The sequence below is a fragment of the Phacochoerus africanus genome, chromosome 11 (genome assembly GCF_016906955.1).
Source record: "Phacochoerus africanus isolate WHEZ1 chromosome 11, ROS_Pafr_v1, whole genome shotgun sequence".
Lineage (NCBI taxonomy): Eukaryota > Metazoa > Chordata > Mammalia > Artiodactyla > Suidae > Phacochoerus > Phacochoerus africanus.
This window is the reverse complement of record NC_062554.1, coordinates 64111239-64135512: the sequence shown is the minus strand read 5'-3', so window position 1 is coordinate 64135512 and position 24274 is coordinate 64111239. Positions and strand designations below refer to the sequence as shown.

The following is a 24274-nucleotide window of genomic DNA, read 5'->3' as shown; positions in this document are numbered from 1 at the left end:
GAAACTGAAGCTTGGAGAATGAAAGCATTTGGCCAAGATTGTTCAGTAAAGTGTGCAAAATCAAGACGAACACACTGCAGAGTTCCTGTTGTGGCTCAGCAGTAATGAATTCAACTAATATCCATGAAGACGCAGGTTCGATCCCTGGCCTCGCTCAGTGGGTTGAGGATCCAGCGTTGCCATGAGCTGTGGCGTAGGTTGCAGACGCAGTTCGGATCTGGCGTTGCTGTGGTTGTGGCATAGGCTGGCAGCTGCAGCTCCAGGAAAACCCCTTGGCTGGGAACTCCCATAGGCCATGGGAGTGGCCCTAAAAAAAGAGAGAGACTAGCACACTGCCCATTTGACTCCAGTCCTGGGGGTTTCCCACCTTACACATACGGGTTCAGAGGTGCACAAGCACACACATGTATGCACTGCCACCCTCCATCTCAAGACATGGGACTCAACAGGTGGTCTTCTCCCACCCGCACCCCTTGGACTGTCTGCAGGGGATGTGTAGCTTCAGGAATGAAAGACAGCATCCACCTGAAGCCACTGATGCAGGTCCTCATCACATAGCTGCTCACCCCTCTTTTGACTGATAACCCAGGTCCCATCAAACCTCATACATCTAGGATCACAGACTCTAGGGATTATACGGGGCCCCAGAGCACCTCTAGGGCATCGTTCTCTCATCCACAGCATCCTGTGCAGAGCCGAGAGCATAATTCTCTGAGTTTTGTTTGCCTGCTTGGCTTTATTTCCTCACTGCAGAAAGGAATGGTTGGAGTCAGCATCCTTTCCAGCTCAACATCCTAGGGTTCCATGACCTTAAGTAGGCAGAACCCCCCCCCATCATCTCCTACCCTGTTCAATACGACAACCATATATGACTATTTACATTAAGTGTAAAATTAAATCAAATGTCACATTAGCCACATTTCAAGTGCTGGATAGTCACATGCGGCTTGTGGACAGCATAGTTATAGCACATTTCCATCATCACAGAAGTTCCGCTGGGCAGAACTGGGGCCTTGTGGTTAAGGGGTTCTGAATAGGTCAGAGAGATAACATGAAATAGGAAACAGGTGCAGTGAGAGCTCTCCTATGCGAGCTGGTGGCTGGTGAGGTCACCATTGGCACACCCACCCCAAAATGCTTCCCCCAACGTCCCCTCTCCGTCGGAAAAGGCTTTCCAGATGCAGCAGGGGCCGCTCCCACAGAACCTCTTCCAGGATTCTGGCGATTGGGGGCAGGAAGCTGGGGCACAGGTAGTCCAGCCCAAACTGACCTCTTGGGAGCAGCCAGTGGCCACACTCCAGGAAGGAGTAGGCGTGCAAGAAGAGCCTTCCCCAGGCCCTGCCCCAGGCTACCCAGGGGGAGCTGACCCAGAAGAGGTGGAAGGGGGGCGGCCACCTCCCCCGCTCAGAAGCCCGCGGGTGAGGCCAGGACTGCTGGGCAGCCCAGAGACCCAGGTGGGGGGGGCGGGCCGCGCCGGCCACGCCCCCGGCCACGCCCCCTACGTCACGGCCTCCCCGGGGGCGTCACCCCGCCCAACGCTCCAGGTAGCGGCGGCCGCGGCTGCCCTCTGTGGCGGGAGGCTCACCCCCGCGGCCCTCCGCCCGGGGCGGGGAGGGGGCGTTCCTGCGACCCGCCGCCCGTGATGTCACAATCGCGGCTGGCCCTGGCGTTCCCGGGTCGGCTTGGGGCGCCTGGCTGCAGGGCGGCGATTGAAGCGGGCCGCTGGCTCCCGAGTCATGGAGTTCCCCTGGCCCCTCCTCTACCACTCCCACTCCCGCGCTGGGCCCCCCCGCGGGGGCTAGCGTCCGCGCGGCGGCTCCGAGGGGGTGGGGCTGCAGGGAATGGCTGTGCCCCCTTCGGCTCCCCTGCCGTGCTCGCCCTTTTACCTGAGGAGGCAGGCGCCTTGCCCACAGTGCTCATGGGGCATGGAGGAGAAGGCGGCGGCCGGCGCGGGCTGCCGGGAGCCGCCGGGCCCCCCGAGGGCGGCCGCCGTCCCATGCTTTGGCATATCCGTGGACCACAACGACATCCTCCCCGGCGCCCTGCGCCTCATCCGGGAGCTGCGACCGCATTGGAAGCCCGAGCAAGTTCGGACCAAGGTAGCCGAGTGGGCGCGAGGCCCGGGATGGGGCCCCGCCGGGGCTGGTATGGGGATGCGTGGACCTCTGTCCCTGCATCCTTCCGGGTGTCGGTCCCAGGGGTGCGCGACTGCTGCTCAGGAGAGGGGTGAAATGGTGGTTTGTGTGTGTGTTTCTTTATCTATTTTGGTCCCTAAGCAAAGCTAGGCTCCTACCTTCCTCGGCCCTCCACACAGCTCTCTCCTCTTGGGGCTCTCAGGCACTCCGGAGGTCCACCTGCCCACTGTCAGCACCTTGCGCGTGCGGGACCCACCCCCTGTCGCTGCGTGCTGGTGCCCCTCGCTGCCCAGAAGCGTGTTCCCAGCTGGCTCTGAAACCTGCGGAGGCAGGAACTTTTAAGGGCATCCCCCCGACACTCTGACACACATCGCTGCATCTTCTCCACCCTATGGTGGGAACCAAGCCTCCAGGCTCTGAGCTGCTTCTCCTGGTCCCAGGAGCCACCCTGTGAAATTCCGGGCTAGCCCCCAGCCTGGCGCTTGGCGGTGGTAGAGGGGGTGGGGGGGTGGTTCTGGCTCAGCAACACCACTCCCCCGTTACAAGGCACCTCCCTGTTCTGCTGGGCACATTCTCAGGGACATAGACGTGAACAGAGCCTCCCCTTGAGGAGCCTCAGGCTGACTCCCTAGATGAACTGCCTCCTTTCTAAAGAGCCTTCATCTGCCCCATCCTCTCTAGGAGCTGCCTGTGGAGGAAGCAGCCGGGAATGGGCACCTGCAGCTTCTGCTGGAGTGGGAGGAGCTCCATGCTGGTGGGCCTTTCTGGGTGGGGAAAGGCAAGGGTCAGAACCAAGTGTGGAGGCTGACAGACCCCTCTTAGAGGAGGGGAGGGTGGGTAACGTTTCAAAATAAAAGACCGCTTTGGTGTAAAACTGTCAGGGCATTAAGCAGGACCGACGTTAATTCCAGCACTGGCCTAACATGCTGTCTTCCAGTCCCTCCTCTCTCTGGGCCTCAGTTTCCCCTTTTATTGGTTCAGATGTCCTCTAAGGCACCTTACAGCTCTGTCACACTGTGCTCTGTAAATTCCTTGGCTCATTTCTCCTTCTCACCCTACCCAGAGAGCCAGCTCTCCCAGCCCAGGATCTACTATCTCTTCTGGCCCTAAGGAACTCTGACCATCAAAGCCCTGGGGTGGGTGCCCACCTCAGTCCCCTCCTGTGCCCCTGCTGCTGGGTGGGGCAAGAGACACAGCAAGGAGCCCTCTGCCTGGCAGGCAGTGAGAGGCTAGTTGGGTCAGGCTGTATCCATCCTGGGCTACTCCCGGCCCTCCTCTGCCACATTCTGGCCCACGGAGGTTTCTTTCAGGGTCCGATAGGAGAGTGAAGATGGGGAGGGGGTTTCTGCCCACCAAGTGGTGTGAAAACCCCTCCACTGCCAAATCCTATCCAGTAAAGGAAGGCCCAGGAGAAGTGGGCCTGGCTTTGCCCAGGCTGCCATTTTTTGTCTTGAGCTTTCTGGTCTACCTCAAGCGTTGGGACAGGGTGGAGCATTAGGAGCAGTGCTGAGCTCTTAAGTGAAGGGGCTAAGGATGGGGGTTCTGTGTGACCGTGCTGAGGGTTCAGATGAGCACCCCATGCTGGAGTTGGGGTGCTGCAGGGCAAGAGCAAAGTCCTTGGCCCACATATCCCTGCGCTGCCCTCTCCCCCATGCCAGCGCTTCACTGATGGCATCACCAACAAGCTGGTGGCCTGCTACGTGGACGAGGACATGCGGGACTGTGTGCTGGTCCGGGTGTACGGGGAGCGGACGGAGCTGCTGGTGGACCGAGAGAATGAGGTCAGGAACTTCCAGCTGCTGCGGGCACATGGCTGCGCCCCCAAACTCTACTGCACCTTCCAGAACGGGCTGTGCTACGAGTACATGCAGGGCATGGCCCTGGGGCCTGAGCATATCCGTGAGCCCCGGCTCTTCAGGTAAGGAGGCTGCCCAGGTACCATTCATCTCTATGATGCCGTGGTCCTTGGGTGTCAAAATCCTTGGCCACTTCCTTGGTGGAGTCCATGAATGAGAGTCTTAAGATCTGTGAATTCCTTGAACCTGCATGAAAAGTGTGTGTGTGTTTATCTGCCTGGCTCTGTGGAGAGGAGCTATAGCTTCAGTAGATCTGCAGTAGGGTCTGCTAAAAGGACATGCCCTTGAGGAGGCAAGTGAGAATTTTGGTGACCATGGGACCAAAGGAGGGATCTGCTTCCTGGCCCATGCCTCATTCGTCGGGCCCACCCCATGTCTGACCTGGAAACATCTCTTGGAGCCTTGAAGTGAAATCTGAGCCAAATCCCCAGAGCGCTCCGGGTTTCTTGCCCCTCCCCTACTGCCCAGGGCTCAGGGAGGCCTGGAGAATGGGCCTTATCCAGGGTGAGCGTGGCTGTACCAGCCCAGGGAGATGCCACCCCTCCCCTCGCCTGAGCTCCTTCTGGGCTTTCTGACAAGGCAGAAGTCCAGGTTTGGGGGACTGATGAGACTTCCTTCCAGAGGCTCACAAGAAGGCTCCGTGGGGCCCCCAGGGAGTACCCCCCATTAAATGCCTGGATGTGTAGGACCCAGGAATTGGACTTAACCTTTAAGCGCTGTGGATGCCACTGTGGGGTCTGGAAAGGGGAGATCCAACAAAGAGTCCCTATGGTGGTGTCCTCTGACCATGCTGAGCAGGGGTGTCTGGCCAGGTCCCCCTCCCTCCCTGTGACGCCACATGTATGTGCAGGGCTTTCAGACTGTAGTGAGGTTCCAGGCAAGCCGACGGTGACCCCTGACACCGGGGACAGCAGCACCAGTGTCTGCCTGAGACCCTTTGGATCTGTCCTGTTCTCCCAAGGGGAAGGGGCCTCCCAGATCCCAAGGGGAAAACAGGAAAGCCCACCGGGGGACTGGACCAAGAAATTTCTTTGCTCCCTCACCTGCACCCCAGTTAAGCTCAAGCAGGTGCACCTGGCCCTATTTTCAGGGAGCCCCTAGCAGGGCCTCTGGGGACTTAGAAGAAGGCAATGTGAGAGCACCCCATCCCTCCTCTCCTGAGCCATCCTGCGTCTCGGGCTGGCTGGGCCCCGGGATATTCCTGTGGAGTTATATGTTGTAGCTGTGGGTAGGGGTCTTCCCAGGCTCCAGCTGATAGCTCCAGATGCTCCCAGCTGTGGATGCGAGGTCAGAGCAGGGGGCGGGGGACCCTGTCCTGACTTCTCCCACAGTACCCCTCCCACCTCTCCCTCAGTCTTGTGCAAAGAAGCTCCACTGTTGGCAGGTCCTCACTGCTCCCAGGCTCCTGCCACCTCTGTGAAGCTAATGCTGTCATTCATCCTCTCACAGAACCAATTACCATTGTCAGGAAGATTGAAGATGGATTTAGGTCTGATAAGAGGAAGAACTTTTTATTTGGGGGAGAGCCAGAAATTGGGATAGGTGTAGGAGGTAGACCCTTCCTTGATGATTTTCCCAGCAGAGACCATCATCCTTCTGGCACGAAGGTGGATCTCTGCAGGAGGAAGAGGCCTCAGTAGGCACCTCCCTATGTTCCCCTGAACCCCACCTTCCACCCTCAGCATGGAGACTTTGCAGCACAAAAATGCTGAGTGTCGAGATTACTTTCATTGCTATTCCAGACAACAGCTCTATTGATATTCAAGAAAACGCTCGGTTCAGGCTCTTTTCCGAATCTTCCTTTGGGAAGGGAAGCTCTGGGTCTCAGGTCTGCTTCCCTGTTTTGCCCAAACCCTGCTGGGCTCCCTTGTGCCCCAGGGCCTTTTAGCCTCTGAAAGCACAGTCTGGGTCTCTCTCCTGCTCGCTTGCTGCCACGCCCCCTGCCCCCTCCACCCTTCAGGAGGTGGGAGTCTCGGCAGCGCTTCCGGAGGAGCCCCAGACGGCCCCGCTCTGCTGTGATGGGTGACGGCCAGCCCCTTCCCAGGACCTGGCAAGGGGAGGGGGTGTCCCTGGAACAGCTCCGTAACAAGGTTTCAAACAGCCAATGCCTTTGTTGTCTTTCCCAGTGGTTATTATTCGAGCAACAGGCAGAGGCAAAGGAGGCTTGAATGCTGGAGGCGCGGCAGCTGGCTGGGGGGTGGGGCTCCAGAAGGGAGAGCTGGCAGAGGACTGGGAGAGCCCAGCCGGGCCACAGGGCCTCAGACGCCCGGGTCCTTATCAAGGCCCTCCCTCTCCGACCATCCACCCCCGCCCTCTCCCAGCAACCTTCCGTGGTTCTGTTTTCTCCTCTGCCACCGCCCCCTCCTTCTCTCCCGGGACCTTGGATAATGTCCACAGGAGAACTTGAAAATAGAACGCTGGTTTGTTTTGCGTCCTTGGCACCCAGCCGCCAGCATCAACTCCCTGCTGCAGAGGAAGGGGCTGCCCTGGGCTGGCTTGCCTTTCCTCCCCACCTTGGCCAGACTGATAAGAGACAGGCATTTCTTCCCTGCCTGGCATCACCACCCCCTGATCCCTTGGGGCCATGTATTCACCGCCCTCTGAGGGCATGGGGCAGAGTCCAGGAGGTGTTGGGGGAGGGTACTCTCCCCATCCCCAGGTGACCCCCGTGTCTTCAGGGCTTGCTGTAATTACACAACCTTGGAGTGGGGCGGGGTCATTGGCCTGCTTAGTCCACTGCTTTGCCCTTCTGCTTCCTCAAGCTGCCCCAGCTCTGGTTCTGGAAGGGGAGCTGCTAGGCTGAAGGCTTTATTTTCACGCCTTCTGCTGAGACTTTCCTTCTGGAGGACCGAGAACTCCTAACAGATTTGTAATGGTCCTAACCTCGGCCCCAGTGGACCTTGTAAGGGCCATTTCTTTATGATCGTGGGGCTGAGCTGCAGAAGGCCTATCCCACACTCATACTCTGTTCTTCCTGTTTTCTGCTGTAGGCTCATCGCCTTAGAAATGGCAAAGATTCACACCATCCACGCCAATGGCAGCCTGCCCAAGCCCATCCTCTGGCACAAGATACACAATTATTTCACCCTTGTGAAGAATGAAATCAACCCCAGGTACAAAGATCTGTGAATGGGTTCAAGGCTGCCACTGTCTCTGCTGCCTTAATATGGCCTCCCCTCACCGGCCCACCCTGGCCAGGAGGTTTAGGCTTCAGTCCTCATTGCTCACCTCTGTCAACCAGCAGAGGTGGGCTGGTGGATGACACCTCGGGAACTTGGATCTGTGTTCTGTACCTATGTGCTTATTTCTGAGTTGTCTAGTTGTGGCACGGACCAGGGTTGAAATAGGAGCTCTCCATTTTGCTTAAAGGGTATTGAGCTCAGAGACTAAGCTTTGCCCACGGTCACAGGGCTGTAGTCAGAGGTAGGGCTTCTGTTTCCCAGCCTAGGACCCTTTCTACCTGAGCTGCCTTCTGCGCATGGAGAGGCAAGGGCCTGGCCCTCTTGAGAACGGGGTGGGGCTGAGTTCAGATCAGTCAGAAGAACTCAGCGCTTCAGCTGACAAACCTTTGAGACTTCAGGATTCCTGCTACTTGTCTGGGCGGCCTCTGGGGCCGACGTGTCTCTGGGGCCCCTGCTCCCCACCATGTTCACAGTGACAGCTTGCTCACTGCTCTTGCCAGGGAGGGACGCACCCCACCCTTCCTGACATTGCCCTCCCCCAGGGAAGACTTGGTTCCCCGGACCTCTCCTTACCCTCTCTGCCCAGCAACCTGAGTCCTTCTAGCCTCCAGATACCTGACGCCCCAGCATATCTTTGAGTGCTGAGAAAAGGATGGTGACATGAGAAAAGACTGGGGCACCCCTGTCCCTAAAAAGGCCATAGCGAGTCTCTGATCCCTCTATGGTCAATCCACCAGGATTGAACACCACTCTTTTCCAGCTGTTCATAGGAGCAGGGCACAGAAGAGGTTTGGGAGAAGGGTATCTCCTTCCCCTCCTAAGATGACAAGATAATAATTAACCACCCTGATCGTGTTTCTCTGTCACATGCACACACACATGACTTTACCTAGATCTTCCCTCTGGGTCATTACCAAGCACTGCTATGGGACTATTGGTCTAGGATGGCCCATATTCAGACTTTTTGTGTCAGATGTTCTCTCGGGGACAAGGACTGCCTTCCTCTTTGGGGCGAGAATGGCACGTGGAGAGCAGGACCCTCTGATCATCTGGCCTACCACTTTCATGTGACAGATGGAAAAACTGAGGCCCAGAGGAGAGATGGGACCTACCCAAGGTTGTTACTGAGCAGAGATAGTTCAAGGACTAGAGTCCAGGCCTGGTGCTCAGGCATGACCCATGTTCCTGCAGCGTCTCTTACCTGTAGTGCTGTGTAACCTTGGGGTGACCTGTTGGAAAGGGAGTGTTCCCTAAAGGAGAACCAGCCACTGTCCTTTGTTCTCATCACACCTTTGACCTCGGGCAAATCAAGTTTGGTCACAAGGCTTAAGTTGGGCCTCTTGAGGGCGGTGACACCTGCCCTAAACTGTCCAACCTGCCACAGGCAGGGCAGTGATGATCAGTCACTCAGATGAGATGAAGCACTTGGGAACCCATCTTGGCCTCCTAACTCTGACTTAGTCAATCCTTACTTCCACAAACATTGATTGATTGGGATTTTACACAATAAAAACTTGAAGGTGACATAAGCCCTGCCCTCAAGGAGCTTAGGAACCATCCGTATAAATGGGACCTGCCTGGGCAGAGTGTGTGATGTATGCCAAGGTGGCAGCACCAGGGGAAGTCTTCTTGGCAGAGGTGGTGTGGCCGAGATGAGAAGGGAGGCCACTCTGGCTGGAGGAGACGGCTTGAGCCTGGCTTGCTGTGGGTAATGGGTAGATGAGGCTGGCTGAAGCAGATCCTCAGGAGGGGTTGGGGGTAGGGCGGGAGATGGTGCTGCAAGGGTGAGTGGGTGCTAGATTATGAGGGGCCTCCAATGCTGGCTTAGGGAGCCAAGGTTAATTTGGCAGGCAGTGGAGAGTCAGTCACTGTGAAGGTGTCAGAGCCGAGGGCTCAGGTCAGTCCCCTAAGCAGGAATGTAATTTAGGAGGAAAGCCTTCCACATTGTAAAGGACAGATGTGTCTGGGAGATGGGAGGCCAGCTGGGGGAGCATCATTAAATGGGCCACATCTAGGACTAGGGTTCCCAAATTTGAGCATGAGGTGGTGCTTACTAGGTGCAGGCTTCAGACCTAATCCTGGGGTGCTTACTAGGTGCAGAGTCCGAGCCTAATCCTGGACATCGATTGGGAGGTCTGGCATTACACCCTGGGAATCTGCATTTTTGATCGGCTCCCCCAGTGACTCTGAGGCAGGGGATCAAGGAAGCAGGTTCTGAGGGACATTGCCCTGGGGCAGCCCCATGGGGAGCTGGAGAATAGCCAGAACAGCCAGACCTTGTGGAAATATTTTTTATTTTAGTTTTTATTATTTTATTCTTTTAGGGCCGCACCCGTGTCATATAGAAGTTCCCAGGCTAAGGGTCAAATCGGAGCTGCAGCTGCTGGCCTACACCACAGCCACTGCAGTGCTAGATCCAAGCCGCACCTGCGACCTACACCACAGCTCACGGCAACGCCAGATCCTTAACCCACTGAGCGAGACCAGGGATTGAATCCACATCCTCATGGATACTAGTCAGGTTACCACTGAGCCACAACAGGAACTCCAGACCTTGTGGGAATAGATCTGGGAGTCCTTAGGGTTGGGCTGGGCAGGGAGGAGCCCAGGGTGGCTGTGGAATATGGGGGTGATAACGGCTTCAGGGGCATCAAGAAGAGATTCGGGTGGGTTGACGGGCCTGAGGGCAAAGATGATGAGCAAGTAAGTCCGCCATGGAGAGAAGGTCTCTTCCCTCTGCCCGGATCCCGAGAGCTGAATGGACACTTGCCAGGCAGCCGTCCTTTCTTCAGGGGGAACCCCAGACTTCGCTGAGGAGAGCCCCAGCTCCTGCCCCCACCTCCTGCTGCCTCTGAGGGACAGAGGAGTAGGAGGAGCTCTTCTTCCTGGGCTGTGAAAGTTTCTGAGATGCGGTGGTGGTTACTATTCTGCCAGCCCCACAGCCTTGAGAGTCGAGCGATGGCAAGGCCGAAGGTAGCGAAGCTGGCAGTGTTCCAGGCGCTCAGGGGAGGAAAGCAGGGCAGCGAGGGAGGCTGCCCAGGAAGGTAGAAGGCCTGGTTTGTTCCCACGGTAACCAGCTGCCTGGCCTTGGGGTGGGTAGTATAGGGGTCAGACAGAGGTCAGGGCCTGGGTAGCAAGCATCTTGGATGTCAAAGACATGTTTTTCCAACTGAGACCTGGGCACACCAAAGGTAGCCCCCTAAATCTTATCTTTGGATGGTCTCAGTCCAAGGGGGGAAAAAAATCTTAAAAGAAAAGGTAGCTTTTTTTTTTTTTTTTCTTTTTAGAGTAGCACTTGCAGCATATGGAAGTTCCCAGGCTAAGGGGGCGAATTGGAGCTGCAACAGCACGCCTATACCACAGCCACAGCAACACCAGATCCGAGCCGCATCTGCAACCTATGCCACAACGTGTGGCAATCCCAGAGCGAGGCCAGGGATCGAACTGGCATTCTCAGGGACACTATGTCAGGTTCTTAAACAGCTGAGCCACAATGGGAACTAAAGGCAGCTTCTTTTAAAAAGCCAAGATCGGAGTTCCCTTCGTGGCTTAACACATCCGACTAGGAACCATGAGATTGTGGGTTCGATCCCTGGCCTCCCTCAGTGGGTTAGGGATCCGGCGTTGCCGTGAGCTGTGGTGTAGGTCACAGATGTGGCTCGGATCCTGCGTTGCTGTGGCTCTGGAGTAGGCCAGCAGCTACAGCTTCCATCGGACCCCTAGCCTGGGAACCTCCATATGCCGTGGGTGTGGCCCTCAAGAAGGAAAAAAAAAAAAAAAAAAAAAGATTAAAAAAAAGCCAGGATCAAGGAGTTCCCATCATGGTGCAGCAAAGATGAATCTGACTAGGAATCATGAGGTTGCGGGTTCGACCCCTGGCCTTGCTCAGTGGGTTAAGGATCTGGCGTTGCCGTGAGCTGTGGTGTAGGTCGCAGATGTGGCTCGGATCCTGCGTTGCTGTGGCATAGGCTGACGGCAGAAACTCTGATTCAACCCCTAGCCTAGGAACCTCCATGTGCCTCTGGTACGGCCCTAAAAAGAAAAAAAGTAATGAAAATAAGAAACTCGGGAGTTCCCGTCATGGCTTAGTGGTTAACGAATCCAACTAGGAACCATGAGGTTGTGGATTCGATCCCTGGCCTTGCTCAGTGGGTTGAGGATCTGGTATTGCCGTGAACTGTGGTGTAGGTTGCAGACACTGCTCAGATCCTGTGTTGCTGTGGCTCTGGTGTAGGCTGGCGGCTACAGCTCTGACTGGACCCCTAGCCTGGGAACCTCCATATGCCGTGGGAGCGGCCCTAGAAAAGACAAAAAATTAAAAAATAAAAAACTCCAGTGAGAGTGAGGAGAGGCCTTTCCCCATCCCACCCCTAGCAGACTTGTAGACTCAGAGTGGCCTGTGCAGAGTCTCAGAGGCTACTGAGGCCCCCCCCTCTACAGTTTGGAGGCTTTGGGATTCTTGCTCTCCTCAGGAGAGCAAGTAGTGTATCCATCTGTGTAAGACACATCTGGAGGCTGGAGGAAGCCTCTGCCCTTCCCTGAGCCTCAGTTTCCCCGTGGGGGTGGAGACCTACGATCCTCTTTGACTTTGACCTTCTCAAAGCCTGCAGGGGAGGCTGCTGCTCATCCTTTCCCAGGGGGACATGGGGATGCCTCAGTCACTGAATACACTTCGCTGTGTTCTGGCTTCTAGGCGGGTGAGGGACAATGGGATATTTCTCGTTCTCATCCTCCTGCATGCGCACCCTCAGTGCCCTGAACAAGAAAGCAAACAGGAGTCACATGCCTGGAGATAAAAACCCTAGCCTCCTCCCCTCCACCCATTGGTGATTCTGAGGTTTTCAGGGCTCTGCTAACTGTTTGGCTTTTCAGTGTACACAGACCTGTGTGCTTCCTGGGGACCAAAGTTCAGAACATCGGAGCACAGTATACCCTTTCCAGCTTCCCCATGGCCTCCGAGAACATCGTTGATTGACCTCTTCATTCATTCTTCAGCATGTACTTTTCTCTGCAGAAATGCCTGCTGTGGGCCGTGGGATGGGGTGGGGCTGAGAGACAGGTGGCCTCTGTGCGTCTTTGTTCCTGCCTTCAAGTGGCCCCACACAGGCAGCGGGCAGGGAAACACCCTCCTAGTTCAAGGGGTGGGGGCAGTGAGTTATCGGAGCTCAGCAGAGCAAGTGCTCTGGCATTGAAAAGCCCTGGCATCTCCTTGACCTTGTAGGAATGGGCCGAGGAAGCAGTATTTTTGCTTTCTGGTGTGGGTCTGAGTGGTCTCACTGTGCAGTGAGAAGCTAGACTAGATGATCTCTGGTCCTTTCCACGTGTGATGCCAGCCTCCAGAGCAGGAGACATACCAGGACCACCCTTTGCCTCCTCAAGAGGGCGCCAGCGCTTCCCCCCACCCCAGATCAGTGATTATTCCCCTGGAGGAGCTTTTCTGGATCTTACTGTAGAGAACTACACCTTCCCCCTAGGAATTGTTCTGAGCATCCTATGAGCAGGTCTGTTCACATCCTACCCACCCCCACCCCCGCCGCCCGTGTCTCCTGTCTGGAATAATAGAGTTTGAACACTCATTGTCACCTTCCCCAATCTCTCCTATGCCTCTGTCCTTATTTCCCTCTCTCACCAAGGAGCAGGATGCTGTTGGGTCAGTGACTTTTATGCTTTGCAAAATGCTTTTATGCCCATGTTTTAATCAGCTTCTTAGAGTAACCACAGGAAGTCAGAAGGACAGGAAAACCTTAGTGCCATTTTACAGATGACAGAAGTGAGGGTCTGAAAGGTCAGCCATTTGTCTAGGGTCCTTCCGCAGGTGGAACTCGTGATGGGGCCAGAGCCCAGGGCATTTGAGGCCAAGCACCTGTGTGTCTGCTCTCAGCCCTCCCTCTACCGGCCAACTTTCTTGCCACTGTCAAGCCTTTCTGCAGATGTCCCTAAAGTGGAGGTGTTGGAACAGGAGCTGGCCTGGCTGAAGGAGCATCTGTCCCAGTTGGACTCCCCTGTGGTGTTTTGTCACAATGACCTGCTCTGCAAGAATATCATCTATGACAGCACCAAAGGTACGGCTTCTCTGGCCCTGGCCACGCAGCAGCAGGGCTCAGCCTGCTTGACCAGCTGGTTTCTGGGTTCTGGTCCTCAGGCCAGTACTTGGACAAGCAAAGTGAGACCTTCCGGTATAGGTCAGAAGTTAATTTGTAGGAGAGAAATGAAAAAGAAACAAATTCCTACTTAGAAAAATCTTTGCCAAGAAAGAACTCAAAAATCACAATTTGCAGAGCCATTCCCCGACAAGGATGTCTCGGCTGCCCTGAGCCACTTTACAGAGAGGGAGAGATCCTGTGTTCCTGATGAGAGCTTCGCCTCAGGAAGCCCTGAGCTTTTTCTCTGGTCCTTAGCCATGCCAAGGACCCAGCAGTGTGAGAGGGACAGCTGGGGCTGGAGTAGGGCAGGTGACAGATGGAAGGAAGCAGTTTAGACGGTTGCCACCAAGAAGCTGGGTTGCTGCCGAGGCCAGGGAGGGCCCGTGGGCATGTTCCTGAGGTCTGTGGAAGCTTGACCAGGCCCCGTTTCCAAATCTGGGGCCAACCCTCCCTGCCTCTCCTCTCCCACAGGTCATGTCCGATTCATTGACTATGAATATGCCGGCTACAACTACCAAGCTTTTGACATTGGCAACCATTTCAATGAGTTTGCAGGTGAGAGGGGCGTTCCTCTTTGGCCTCTGTCCAAGATACCCTCCTCAGGATGGAGGGCCAGGTCCAGGGGGAGGAAGAGAGGGGCTTCTGTAGATGGGGAGTGGAGGCTGGACACCCTGTGCTCCAAATATCACAGCTCGGGGGCAGGGGCACAGCCTACGTTGCGAGAGCTCCAGGTCTCATGGGGGAGGCCGGATGCACAGACACAGCCCCTGCTAGCCTATCTGGCACTTTGGTACAAATTGGGAAAACTAAACTTGATGGAACACGTTAAGAGTTCCTGTCATGGCACAGTGATTGACGAATCTGATGGGGAACCATGAGGTTGCAGGTTCGATCCCTGGCCTTACTCAGCGGGTTGAGGATCTGGCATTGCCATGAGCTGTGGTGTAGGTTGCAGACGTGGCTCGGATCCCACATTGCTGTGGCTCTGGCGTATGCCAGTGGCTTCGGCTCCGATTGGAACCCTAGCCTGGGAATCTCCATATGCCACGGGAGCAGCCCGAGAAATGGCAAAAAAGAAAAGAAAAGAAAAAAGTGTGTAGTCTGCAATTGGACTCCGCAGGTTCCCCTCCTGGCTTTGTTGCTTGCTAGCTGCATGACCCTTGGGACAAGTTACTTTCCTTCTCTGTGCCTCTGTACAAAGGAAATGCTAATAGTACCCACTTCATAGTATTGATGTGAAATACACGCACACACACACCAGTGTGGCACATACTAAGCCCCCAGATGGTGTTTGCTGCTGATGTCAGGCAGGGGAGCTTGCCCGCAGCTGAACGGGGAATGGAAGAGGAAGAGCAGCCGTGGAAGAGGTTGGCTGAGCCTAGGCCGTCCTTCCATAAAGGCAGGTGTGTACAACAGAATCATCTGTGTAAAAGAAGCAGGGCAGGTTTTTCCAGCTCGAGAGCTTAATCGTTAACCAATTCGACAGGGCTAAAGAGGCCACTGGTGGATGGACCCAGACTGGAGGGACATCCCCAGGCTGGCAGTGTGGGATGCTTGGCACCATGTGGCCAGTCTCTATGGCTTAGGATAGGTGAGGCCAACTGGATTGCTGGCATCTGACGCAGCCTCCGGCACTCCCCAGCCCCCATCAGGCCAATCACGTCCCTTCTGGAACCTCAGGTGACCAAGGCTGTCAAGCACTGCTGGCTCCTGAGGGGATGCCTCCCGGGGGGTGGCCACAAGCTGCATGGAGGAACCCATGGGATGGCTGGGGCCTCAGTTGGGCAGAGCAGCTGAGCCATGGGGGGTGGCATGGAGCAGAGGCTGGCACTGCAGGGCACTGGACCTATGACTGCTCGGCTGCCAGACCCGCCAGCCTTTCCAAAAGGGATACTTTTTAAGCATTTTGAGTCCTCCTTACCCACCTCATGGAGCAAAAAGTCCAGCTGGACATTTCTCCAAGGGGGGAAGATTGCATCCTGCTTCCAAGTAGAGAATGAAAGAGCAGGAACCTGGCATGTGGGGAGGAAGAGGGTGCTAGAGGGGAGAGAGGGACCGCCAGGGTCCTCGGGAGCAGGGGGACCCGGCGCCGGGAGCTGGGAGTTAAGAACCAGCCTCTGGAGTTCCTGTGTGGCTCAGTGGTAACGAATCCAACTAGGAACCATGAGGTTGCGGGTTCGATCCCTGGCCTCCCTTAGCGGGTTACGGGTCTGGCGTTGCTGTGACCTATGGTGTAGGTCGCAGACGCGGCTCAGATCTGGTGTTGCTGTGGCTCTGGTGTAGGCTGGTGGCTACGGCTCCGATTGGACCCCCAGCCTGGGAACCTCCATATGCCGCAAGTGTGGCCCTGGAAAAGACAAAGAGACTTAAAAAAAAAAAAAAAAAACCAGCCTCTAACTATTGTGTGACCTTGAACAGCTCTTTTCTCTCTGGGCCATAGTGTCTGTATCTGCACCAGGAGCTTCTTCCCCAGCCATACCCTTAGGGGCCCAGAAGGCAGTGTTTCTCCGGGCATATAAAGGAAGCTTGGGAAGGATAGGAAAAAAAGAAGAGGGAGGAAGAGATGGGAAAGTGGCTCAGTCCCGGTCCTAAATAAACTGCTTTTCTCTAGCCCAGCTCTAAAGCCAGGGTCTCTGCCCAGGATGTGACTGGTGCATATTGGGCTGGCAGCTTGAGGATTCAGGGAAGGGTGGCCTAGAAGGAGTCAAGGCCACCTAGCTCAGGGATTCTGGGCCTGACTGCATTTCTGAATCATTGGAGGAGTTGGACAGGAATCTGTATTATTGCCAGGCCTTCCAGCTGATGTTCTTAGGTAGCCAGCTCAATGCTCGTCCAGGGAGCAGTGTTTGAGATGCATTATATCCAGCTCCCCAACTTTAAAAATGAGATTTAGGCCAGTGAGAGGAAAGTGCTTGCCCGACAACTAGGCTCCCGATTCAGAGTTTTGACCCAGCATCTCCTCCGTACCCAGGTTTACGTAGGGCTCAGGGACCCAGTGGTGCTATCTTGGGGGGTCTGTGTCAATTCCAGGACTGGGCCTTGCCCCTCAGTGAGTCTGCCTCTCTCTGTGCTCTCCTCTAGCTCAGCCCACTGAAACCAGCACCCCCAGCTGGGACGGGGGTCGACCCTTCACGCATTAGAGTTTTTGATCAGAGAAGCTCCATGCTTAGGCACAGCCCCACAGGGCAAAGTAGATGGTGGTTTTGAGGGGATCAGGGAACACCTCCTGAGCTGGAAGAGACCCCCCCCCATGGGGGCCCAACTCCCCAGGAGCTTCTGTCCGCATGTCTCCCCATCAGGTGTGAATGAGGTTGATTACTGCCTGTACCCGTCACGGGAGACCCAGCTGCAGTGGCTGCGCTACTACCTGCAGGCACAGAAGGGGATGGCTGTGACCCCCAGGGAGGTGGAGAGGCTCTACGTGCAAGTCAACAAGTTTGCCCTGGTGAGTGTGTGTGACTGGGAGGCGGAGGGGAAGGAGGAGCCAGGAGGAGGGACTCAGGGCTTACCCCCAGCTCCTACCTCCCCACAGCCCAGGGAGGAGGAAGCCCAGCCAGGGTCAGGGGTGAGGCCCTGGAGACTCTCGTGTTATGTTCTTGAGCCCCAAACCAGAGGGGCCGTCTGGAAAGAGACATCTTGGGCCTCTGGTTAATAGTAAAATGCCCTGTTCACTGCTTTCCTCTCATTCCATCAAGTCCAGGTTCTCTCCTTACCAGGGAACGACTTCCAAAGAGATCTCAGCTTCCTACTATCTCTTACTGAGATAAGTCCTTTCTAGTGTCTAACCTTGGCCTTTTATGCTGCAGTTAAACAACCCCCCCCCCTTTTTTTAAGCCTCTAGAGGAGATAGAGAATGTTAGTTCTTTTTTTTTTTTTGTCTTTTGTCTTTTTAGAGCCACACCCATGGCACATGGAGGTTCCCAAGCTAGGGGTTGAATTGGAGCTACAACTGCCGGCCTACGCCATAGCCACAGCCACAGCCACACCAGATCCGAGCCATGTCTGCAACCTACACCATAGCTCACGGCAATTCCAGATCCTTAATCCACTGAGCAAGGCCAGGGATCAAACCCACAACCTCATGGTTCCTAGTTGGATTTGTTTCTGCTGCATCACAGCGGGAACTCCAAGAATGTCAGTTCTAATCCCCCTTTTTAACTACCTCCACTGTCTCAGACCCCTATGTAAGCCTTTCCCATCAGGCTCTTCCTTCTCAAATCACTGTGCTGTCAGTTCTAGATTTTGAGTGCTGCTTAGCCAAGGTACATGCCAGGTCTCCATTGCTGGGTGCCCAGGGGCTTGCTGACTAGTCTTGCTAATGTCAGCCATGCATAAGCAAGAAGATGAGTCAGCTGCCCTGAATTAAATAAAAGCTTTAATTACCTATACTTTTGGATTGCGGATTCTATTTTCCATATTGGTATAAAACTGATTCTCATCAGGTTCTTCCTCTTAAGTGTTCCACCCATGCCTTCCTCTTGCTAAACTTTTTTTTTTCTTTTTTTTTTTTAGGGCTATAGGTGCAACATATGGAAGTTCCTAGGCTAGAGATCAAATCAGAGCTACAGCTGCCTGCCTATGCCACAGCTTACAGCAACACCAGATCTGAGCTGCATTTGTGACCTACACCACAGCTCATGGCAATGCTGGATAGTTAACCCACCAAGAAGGGCTGGGGATCGAACCCTCATCCTCATGGATACGAGTCTGGTTCGTTTCTACTGAGCCACAATGGGAACGTCCCTCTTACTAAATCTGTAGTGATGATTCCCACTTGCTAATTAATCTCCATCCCTTTAAGTTATGGGAAAGGAATAGCATGGAGGGAGGAACTATAGAGTCAACCCCAGAGTGGGCAGGACTTAGGGTGGGATGGGAGGGCTGCGGGAGTGGGGCTGCGGGAGTGGGCCCCCTGGCCTGGGAATGCAGTGGTGCCACAGTTGTTTTTCCAGGAACAGCAGAAACCATGGTGCTCTGGCTTCTTGAGCCCAGGGTAGCCTGGGCCCCCTGATTGTCTGGCTCTGGGGAGGCAGCTGACCTGTGGCACGGGGATCGGTGCCTGGCTCAGACCTTCCTCCCATGTCTACGCTCATTCTCTAACCTGAGCTCCTCATGGTAGGAGACGGGGAAGGGGAGGAGGAGGTCAGCTTAGGGGTCTTCCAGCAACTGGCCCTATGATGCCCATGTGACCAGGGCACTACAGACGGGGTGCCAGCCCCTGCACTGGCCACCAGGCCTAGGCTCTGGCTTAGGGATTCCTCTCATCCTGGATACTTTGGCCTTAAAGAGTCTCTTGGGTAGGGAAGAGGCCAGGGATGGAGCTTGGGTCCTGCTTAGGCTGGGGAGCAGGTTGAAAGCCCCCATCCTGCTTAAGCCCCAGAAGGGGTAGAGCCTACTCTGCTTGCCTTTTTTTAGAAGGAGTGGAGCCCCCAAATATCGTCAGTGACTTGACCTCTGCGATATCCCCCACCTGTGCCGGGAGGACCCCACCCTGTCTTTGCCAGTGTCCACATATCTCTGATGGTGACTGTATCCCTCCAGGTCTGGGGGTCTGTGACAGGTGTGTCTGGGGGGATCACCACACTGACCTTGTCTGATCCGTTTTCAGGCGTCTCACTTCTTATGGGCCCTCTGGGCCCTCATCCAGAGCCAGTTCTCCACCATCGACTTCGATTTCCTCAGGTGAGTTCAGGGAGCGAGTTGGGGAGGCGTGGGGAAGGAAGAGCCTTGAGCCAGGATGTAGGGACAAAGGACAGCAACAAAGGACAGCCCCAGGAGAATGTCCAGGATCCATTCCTGTGCTCTGCTAACTCATCCCCATTCCAGCCAGCCCACACGAGGGGATCAGTGCTCCAGGAAGGCCGTGGGAAGCGCATGTGCCCAGAGCCCCTCTCTGAATGCTGTCAGAAGCCCCCGCTGCCTGCCTAGTAGGTCGAAGATATGGCTCAGATCTGGCATTGCTGTGGCTGTAGTGTAGGTCACAGACGTGGTTTGGATCTGGCATTGATGTGACTGTGGTGTAGGCCGGCAGCTACAGCTCCGATTCCACCCCTAACCTGGGAACCTCCACATGCCACAGGTGTGACTGTAAAAAGAAAATAAATGGAAAAAAAAAATAGGAATTCCTGTTGTGGTGCAATGTAAATGAATCGGACTAGGAACCATGAGGTTGCAGGTTCGATCCCTGGCCTCACTCAGTGGGTTAAGGATCTGGCACTGCTGTGAGCTGTGGTAGAAGTTGCCGATGCAGCTCAGATCCTGCATTGCTGTGGCTGTGGTGTAAGCTGGCAGCTGCAGCTCTGATTCTACCCCTAGCCTGGGAAACTCCACATGTCTCAGGTGTAGCCCTAAAAAGCAAAAAAAGAAAAAGAGAAACAAAAAAAAAGTAGCAGAGGGGACAGAGTCCCAGAGGGAGGGCTGACTGGCTGAGGTCACACAGTGATTTAATGCTGTTACCTCCCAGCCTCCCCGCCTGGGGTATCAGACCCACCTGCTCCTCCAGAAGCCCCCTAGTGACATCCTAGGACTGATAACCAAGACTGTACTTGAAAATTGACCACTTAGGCAGCCCTGTTGTGCATGATACACATGTCCCTAAAGGACTAGGAATCATTTTGTCTTCCATCCCAGTCCAGTCTCTTTGTCTTTACCCTCCCCACCTGCGCTCCGCTAAAAAGGAATCACTATGCTGGCTTCAAAGTGTTCCCCAGAATTAGAGGAATGCAAGGCAAACCTATCATCACACCTGTTAGGGTGGTTACTTTTTAAATTTATTTTATTTTATTTTATTTTATTTTATTTTATTTTATTTTATTTTATTTTATTTATAGCTGTACCTACAGCATATGGAGGTTCCCAGGCTAGGGGTCGAATCGGAGCTGTAGCTCCCAGCCTGTGCCACAGCCACAGCAATGCAGGATCTGAGCCGCATCTGCAACCTACACCACAGCTCATGGCAACGCTGGATCCTTAACCCACTGAGCAAAGCCAGGGATCAAACCTGCATCCTCATGGATGCTAGTCAGGTTCATTTACTGCTGAGCCACAACAGGAACTCCTTCTTTTGGGATGGGAGGGGGGTGGGGGGATGGTTACTTTTATTTTTATTTAAAAAAATTTTTTTTTGTCTTTTTCTAGGGCTGCCCCTGCGGCACATGGAGATTCCCAGGTTAGGGGTCTAATCGGAGCTGTAGCCACCGGCCTATGTCATGGCCACAGCAACTAGGGATCCAAGTTGAGTCTGTGACCTACACCACACCACAGCTCACGGCAGTGCCCGATCCTTAACCCACTGAGCGAGGCTAGGGATTGAACCTGCAACCTCATGGTTCCTAGTTGGATTCATTAACCACTGAGCCATGACGGGAACTCTGGGGGTGGAGGGGAGGGGCGGGTATTTTTAAATAGGAAATAACAAGTGTTAGTGAGGCTGTGGGGAAATGAGAAGCCCCGTGTACTGCTGTTGGGAATGTGAAATGGTGTAACTTCTGTGGGAAACAGTTCTGTGCTTCCTCAGAGAGTTAGCAGTGGAATTATTATGTGATCCAGCAACATCACTGCCGAGTAAACACCCCAAAGAGGTGAAAGCAGGGTCTCAAACAGATATTTGCACAACCACGTTCACAGCAGCACTACTCGCAATAGCCAAGAGGTAGAAGCAACCCAGGGTTCCTTGATGGATGAATGGTTAAACAAAAGGTGGTGTATGCATACAGGGAATATTATGCAGCAGCCTTTGGAAGGACAGAAATATGTCACAAGCTACCACACAGATGAACCTTGAAGGACATTGCACTAAGTGAAATAAGCCAATCACAAAAAAAGACAAATACCGTATGATTCCACTTAGATGAGGTAACTGAAGTAGTCGCATGCCTAGAGAAGAAAGTAGAAGGGTGGGTGCTGGGGGCTGGTGTTGCTGTGTGATGGAGATAAAGTTCCACTTTTGCAGAAGGAAAAGGCCCTGGAGATCTGTTGTGATGTGACAGTATGGACCATGGTGAACTATTTAAAAAAAAAAAAAATCAGGGAGTTCCCTTTGTGGCTCAGCAGTTAATGAACCCGACTAGTATCCATGAGGACTCTGGTTTGATCCCTGGCATCGCTCAGTGGGTTAAGAATCCAGCGTTGTGGAGTTCCCGTCGTGGCGCAGTGGTTAACAAATCCGACTAGGAACCATGAGGTGGCGGGTTCGGTCCCTGGCCTTGCTCAGTGGGTTAAGGATCTGGCGTTGCCATGAGCTGTGGTGTAGGTCGCAGACGCGGCTCGGATCCCGCGTTGCTGTGGCTCTGGCGTAGGCCGTTGGCTACAGCTCCGATTTGACCCCTAGCCTGGGAACCTCCATATGCCGAGGGAGCAGCCCAAAGAAATAGCAAAAAGACAAAAAAAAAAAAAAAAAAAAAGAATCCAGCGTTGCCATGAACTGTGGTGTAGGTCACGAATGCAGCTCCGATCCTGAGTGGCTGTGATGTAGGCCGGCAGCTGTAGCTCTGATTCTACCCCTGGCCTGGGAACCTCCATATGCCCTGGGTGCAGCCCTAAAAAGATAAAAAAAAAAAAAATCAACAAACATGTTTGGGGAAGGGTTGCTCCAGTCTGATCTAAGAAGAAAAGTGCAATTATAGTTGAAATTATTTTTATTTATTATTATTATTTTTTTTTTGTCTTTTGTCATTTTAGGGCTGTACCAGCGGCATATGGAGGTTCCCAGGCTAGGGGTCTAATCGGAGCTGTAGCTGTCGGCCACAGCCATAGCAATTCCAGATCCGAGCCTCGTCTGCCACCTACACCACAGCTCACGGCAACATCAGATCCTTAACCCACTGATCGAGGCCAGGGATTGAACCCTCAACCTCATGGTTCCTAGTCGGATTCGTTTCCGCTGCGCCACAATGAGAACTCCTATAGTTGAAATAATTTAAAACAAACACCCCAGCCTAGGCTGGGGTCCATTTACCCAGACCCAATGGGCTGAGCTGGTGAAGAACCTTCCTTGTGGTGTCAATGCCCCTACCAGGGCCCACGTGGCTTCCCTTCTCACCCTCCTGTCTTCTGGCAGGTACGCAGTGATCCGATTCAACCAGTATTTCAAGGTGAAGCCTCAAGTATCGGCCTTGGAGATGCCAAAGTGACCAGCTTCCCCCTCCCTCTCCTACCCATCTGCCTGGCCAGACCCATCCTCCAGGGCTCAGTTCTGCTCTGGGGTCTGCACCCTTGGACAAGATGGGAGAAGGGACAGGTGGGTGTCCCAGGAGAAGGCTCTGCCCCTGCTGCCAGCCCCTGGGATGCTGCTGGTGACCACATTCTCCTTTGGAGGGGTTGACAGGACCCAGCTCTGGGGATCGTCTTCACTTATCAGACTTGGGGTCGGGGGTGGCGGAGGGCCTGCGGCCAGCCAGGACTCTGACCACACCCATCCTGGGAAGCCCAGCATTCCTAGCCCGGGGCCATGCTGGAATCTGGGCTGCCTTAGATGTGTCTTTGACCTTGCTGGCCTGGGGAAGGGGGAAGGTGGGAGGGCTCCATTCTACCTCCAGTGCCCTGAGCCTCCAGCCTGTCTACCCCTGCACGCCCCACGTGGGAGGTGCTGAACTCAAACCAGCATCCTGCCAGCTCTGACAAATGGATGTAGATATTTGGGGTAAGGGAAGTCCTAGAATTAGGTTTGATGGCTCGCCCAGCAGCCACCTCATCTGAGATCCCTGCGTTTCTTCAAATCAGATCCAATCCAATAACCCCTTCCCAAACCTCAGCCCAAGGACATGTGCTCTCCTCCAGGCTTGGGTTCTGTCTCTCTGCCACCTGCTGGGAGGGAAGGGAATAGTGACATCTTGGGCCACCAAGGGCTGGCTCTGCTTCATGCTGTGGCTTGGCTGGAGGGAACGTAGCCAGCAGCCTCCTGCCTTGCTCCCTCTCCTTCCCTCCTCAAGTGGGTCCAGGGTCTCGCTGCTGGGAAACAACTCGTGAGAGTTAAACAGCAGAGACAGGGACCGGGGCCAGGGACCTCAGGGGCTTGCCCAGTGTGCGGGAGCCTGGGTGGGATGGGTTGTGAAGGTGCTGAAGGAGCTGCCACCCCTGACTCCCAATGGCCTCCACCTCCCTTCTGCCCTCACAGCCTCATGGGCTTTCCTGCCTCTGACCTATAAAATGATTCATTTGTAAATTATCATGGTTTTCTGCATTAAACTGACCATTTATGGACCACTCTGTATCTATTTTTTTTTTTGGGGGGGGGTGGCCGCACCCATGCCATGTGGAAGTTCCTGGGCCAGGGATCAAACCTGCACCACTGGAGTGGCAACGCCAGATCCATAACCCACTGCACCACAAGGCTCTGTGTGAGTGCCAGTGGTTAGGATTTGACTCCAACAGTGTAATGAGTTCTCCTGAGGTGAGGGGTGGAGAGGGGATCCAGCCCCTCCCCTCTGGGGTCTCCTTGGGTGGTACATTTTCTACCAGGCCCTCCCTGTACCTGGCACACAGGGCCCAAGGCCCTGGTTTGGGGCAGACCAGGGCACAAAGCTGGTGCTTTCACAAATCCTCTGCTTTTGACCATCTTACTAGACTAAGTTGACCCTGAGAGAGCACAGCTTAGGGAGAACTAGGCTGTGGATTCCAAGAACTCGGCCTACTCAGGCGGTGGACCAGTAAGCCCCGAATGGTACCAAGCAGGACTTCTTCCCAAATCTCGCTGGCCCCCAGCTGTTCGGGAATTGGGATGGAGGTTGCTCTGCCTGAGGGCAGGCAGGGTGATTCCTGGAACCAATCTGTCATCTTCTCAGAAGGCCAGAGGGAGGGAGAAGAGAAACTCAAAGGAGAGTGGGGCCACCCTCTCTGCAGCCCAGGCTGTACTCCCAGGGCTGGGCCTCAGGGCTACAGCTGCCTCCATGCACCCAACCCCACCTCCACCCCGACAAGGTGCCTGGTGCCCATAGTGGCATCAGCGGCCACAGCAGCAG

General features: G+C 54.7%; 1 protein-coding gene across 3 annotated transcripts; it reads left to right on the top strand.

The window, feature by feature from the left end:
* Positions 1 to 1525: 1525 nt before the first annotated feature.
* Positions 1526 to 23516, top strand: ETNK2 (ethanolamine kinase 2). Of its 3 annotated transcripts, XM_047753169.1 has the most exons (8): positions 1533 to 2099; positions 3794 to 4053; positions 6982 to 7104; positions 13093 to 13235; positions 13788 to 13871; positions 16616 to 16761; positions 18925 to 18998; positions 22375 to 23516. In XM_047753169.1, exons 1-8 carry the CDS (start codon positions 1842 to 1844, stop codon positions 22445 to 22447), a joined length of 1161 nt encoding a protein of 386 aa, XP_047609125.1. In that variant the 5' UTR covers positions 1533 to 1841; the 3' UTR covers positions 22448 to 23516. The 3 variants fall into 3 exon arrangements, with proteins under 3 accessions (XP_047609126.1, XP_047609125.1, XP_047609127.1); XM_047753171.1 differs by lacking the exons at positions 1533 to 2099; positions 3794 to 4053 and adding an exon at positions 6002 to 6081; XM_047753170.1 differs by lacking the exons at positions 16616 to 16761; positions 18925 to 18998; positions 22375 to 23516 and adding an exon at positions 14624 to 15475 and having other exon boundaries at positions 1526 to 2099.
* The last annotated feature ends 758 nt before the right edge of the window (positions 23517 to 24274 follow it).

Bases quoted from the DNA above. Each gene is read 5' to 3' on its own strand.
- ETNK2 (XM_047753169.1), top strand. From the start codon at position 1,842: ATGGCTGTGCCCCCTTCGGCTCCCCTGCCGTGCTCGCCCTTTTACCTG. The intron at 4,054-6,981 runs GTAAGGAGGCTG...TTTCTGCTGTAG, and splicing joins CGTGAGCCCCGGCTCTTCAG to GCTCATCGCCTTAGAAATGG. The intron at 16,762-18,924 runs GTGAGTGTGTGT...ATCCGTTTTCAG, and splicing joins AAGTCAACAAGTTTGCCCTG to GCGTCTCACTTCTTATGGGC.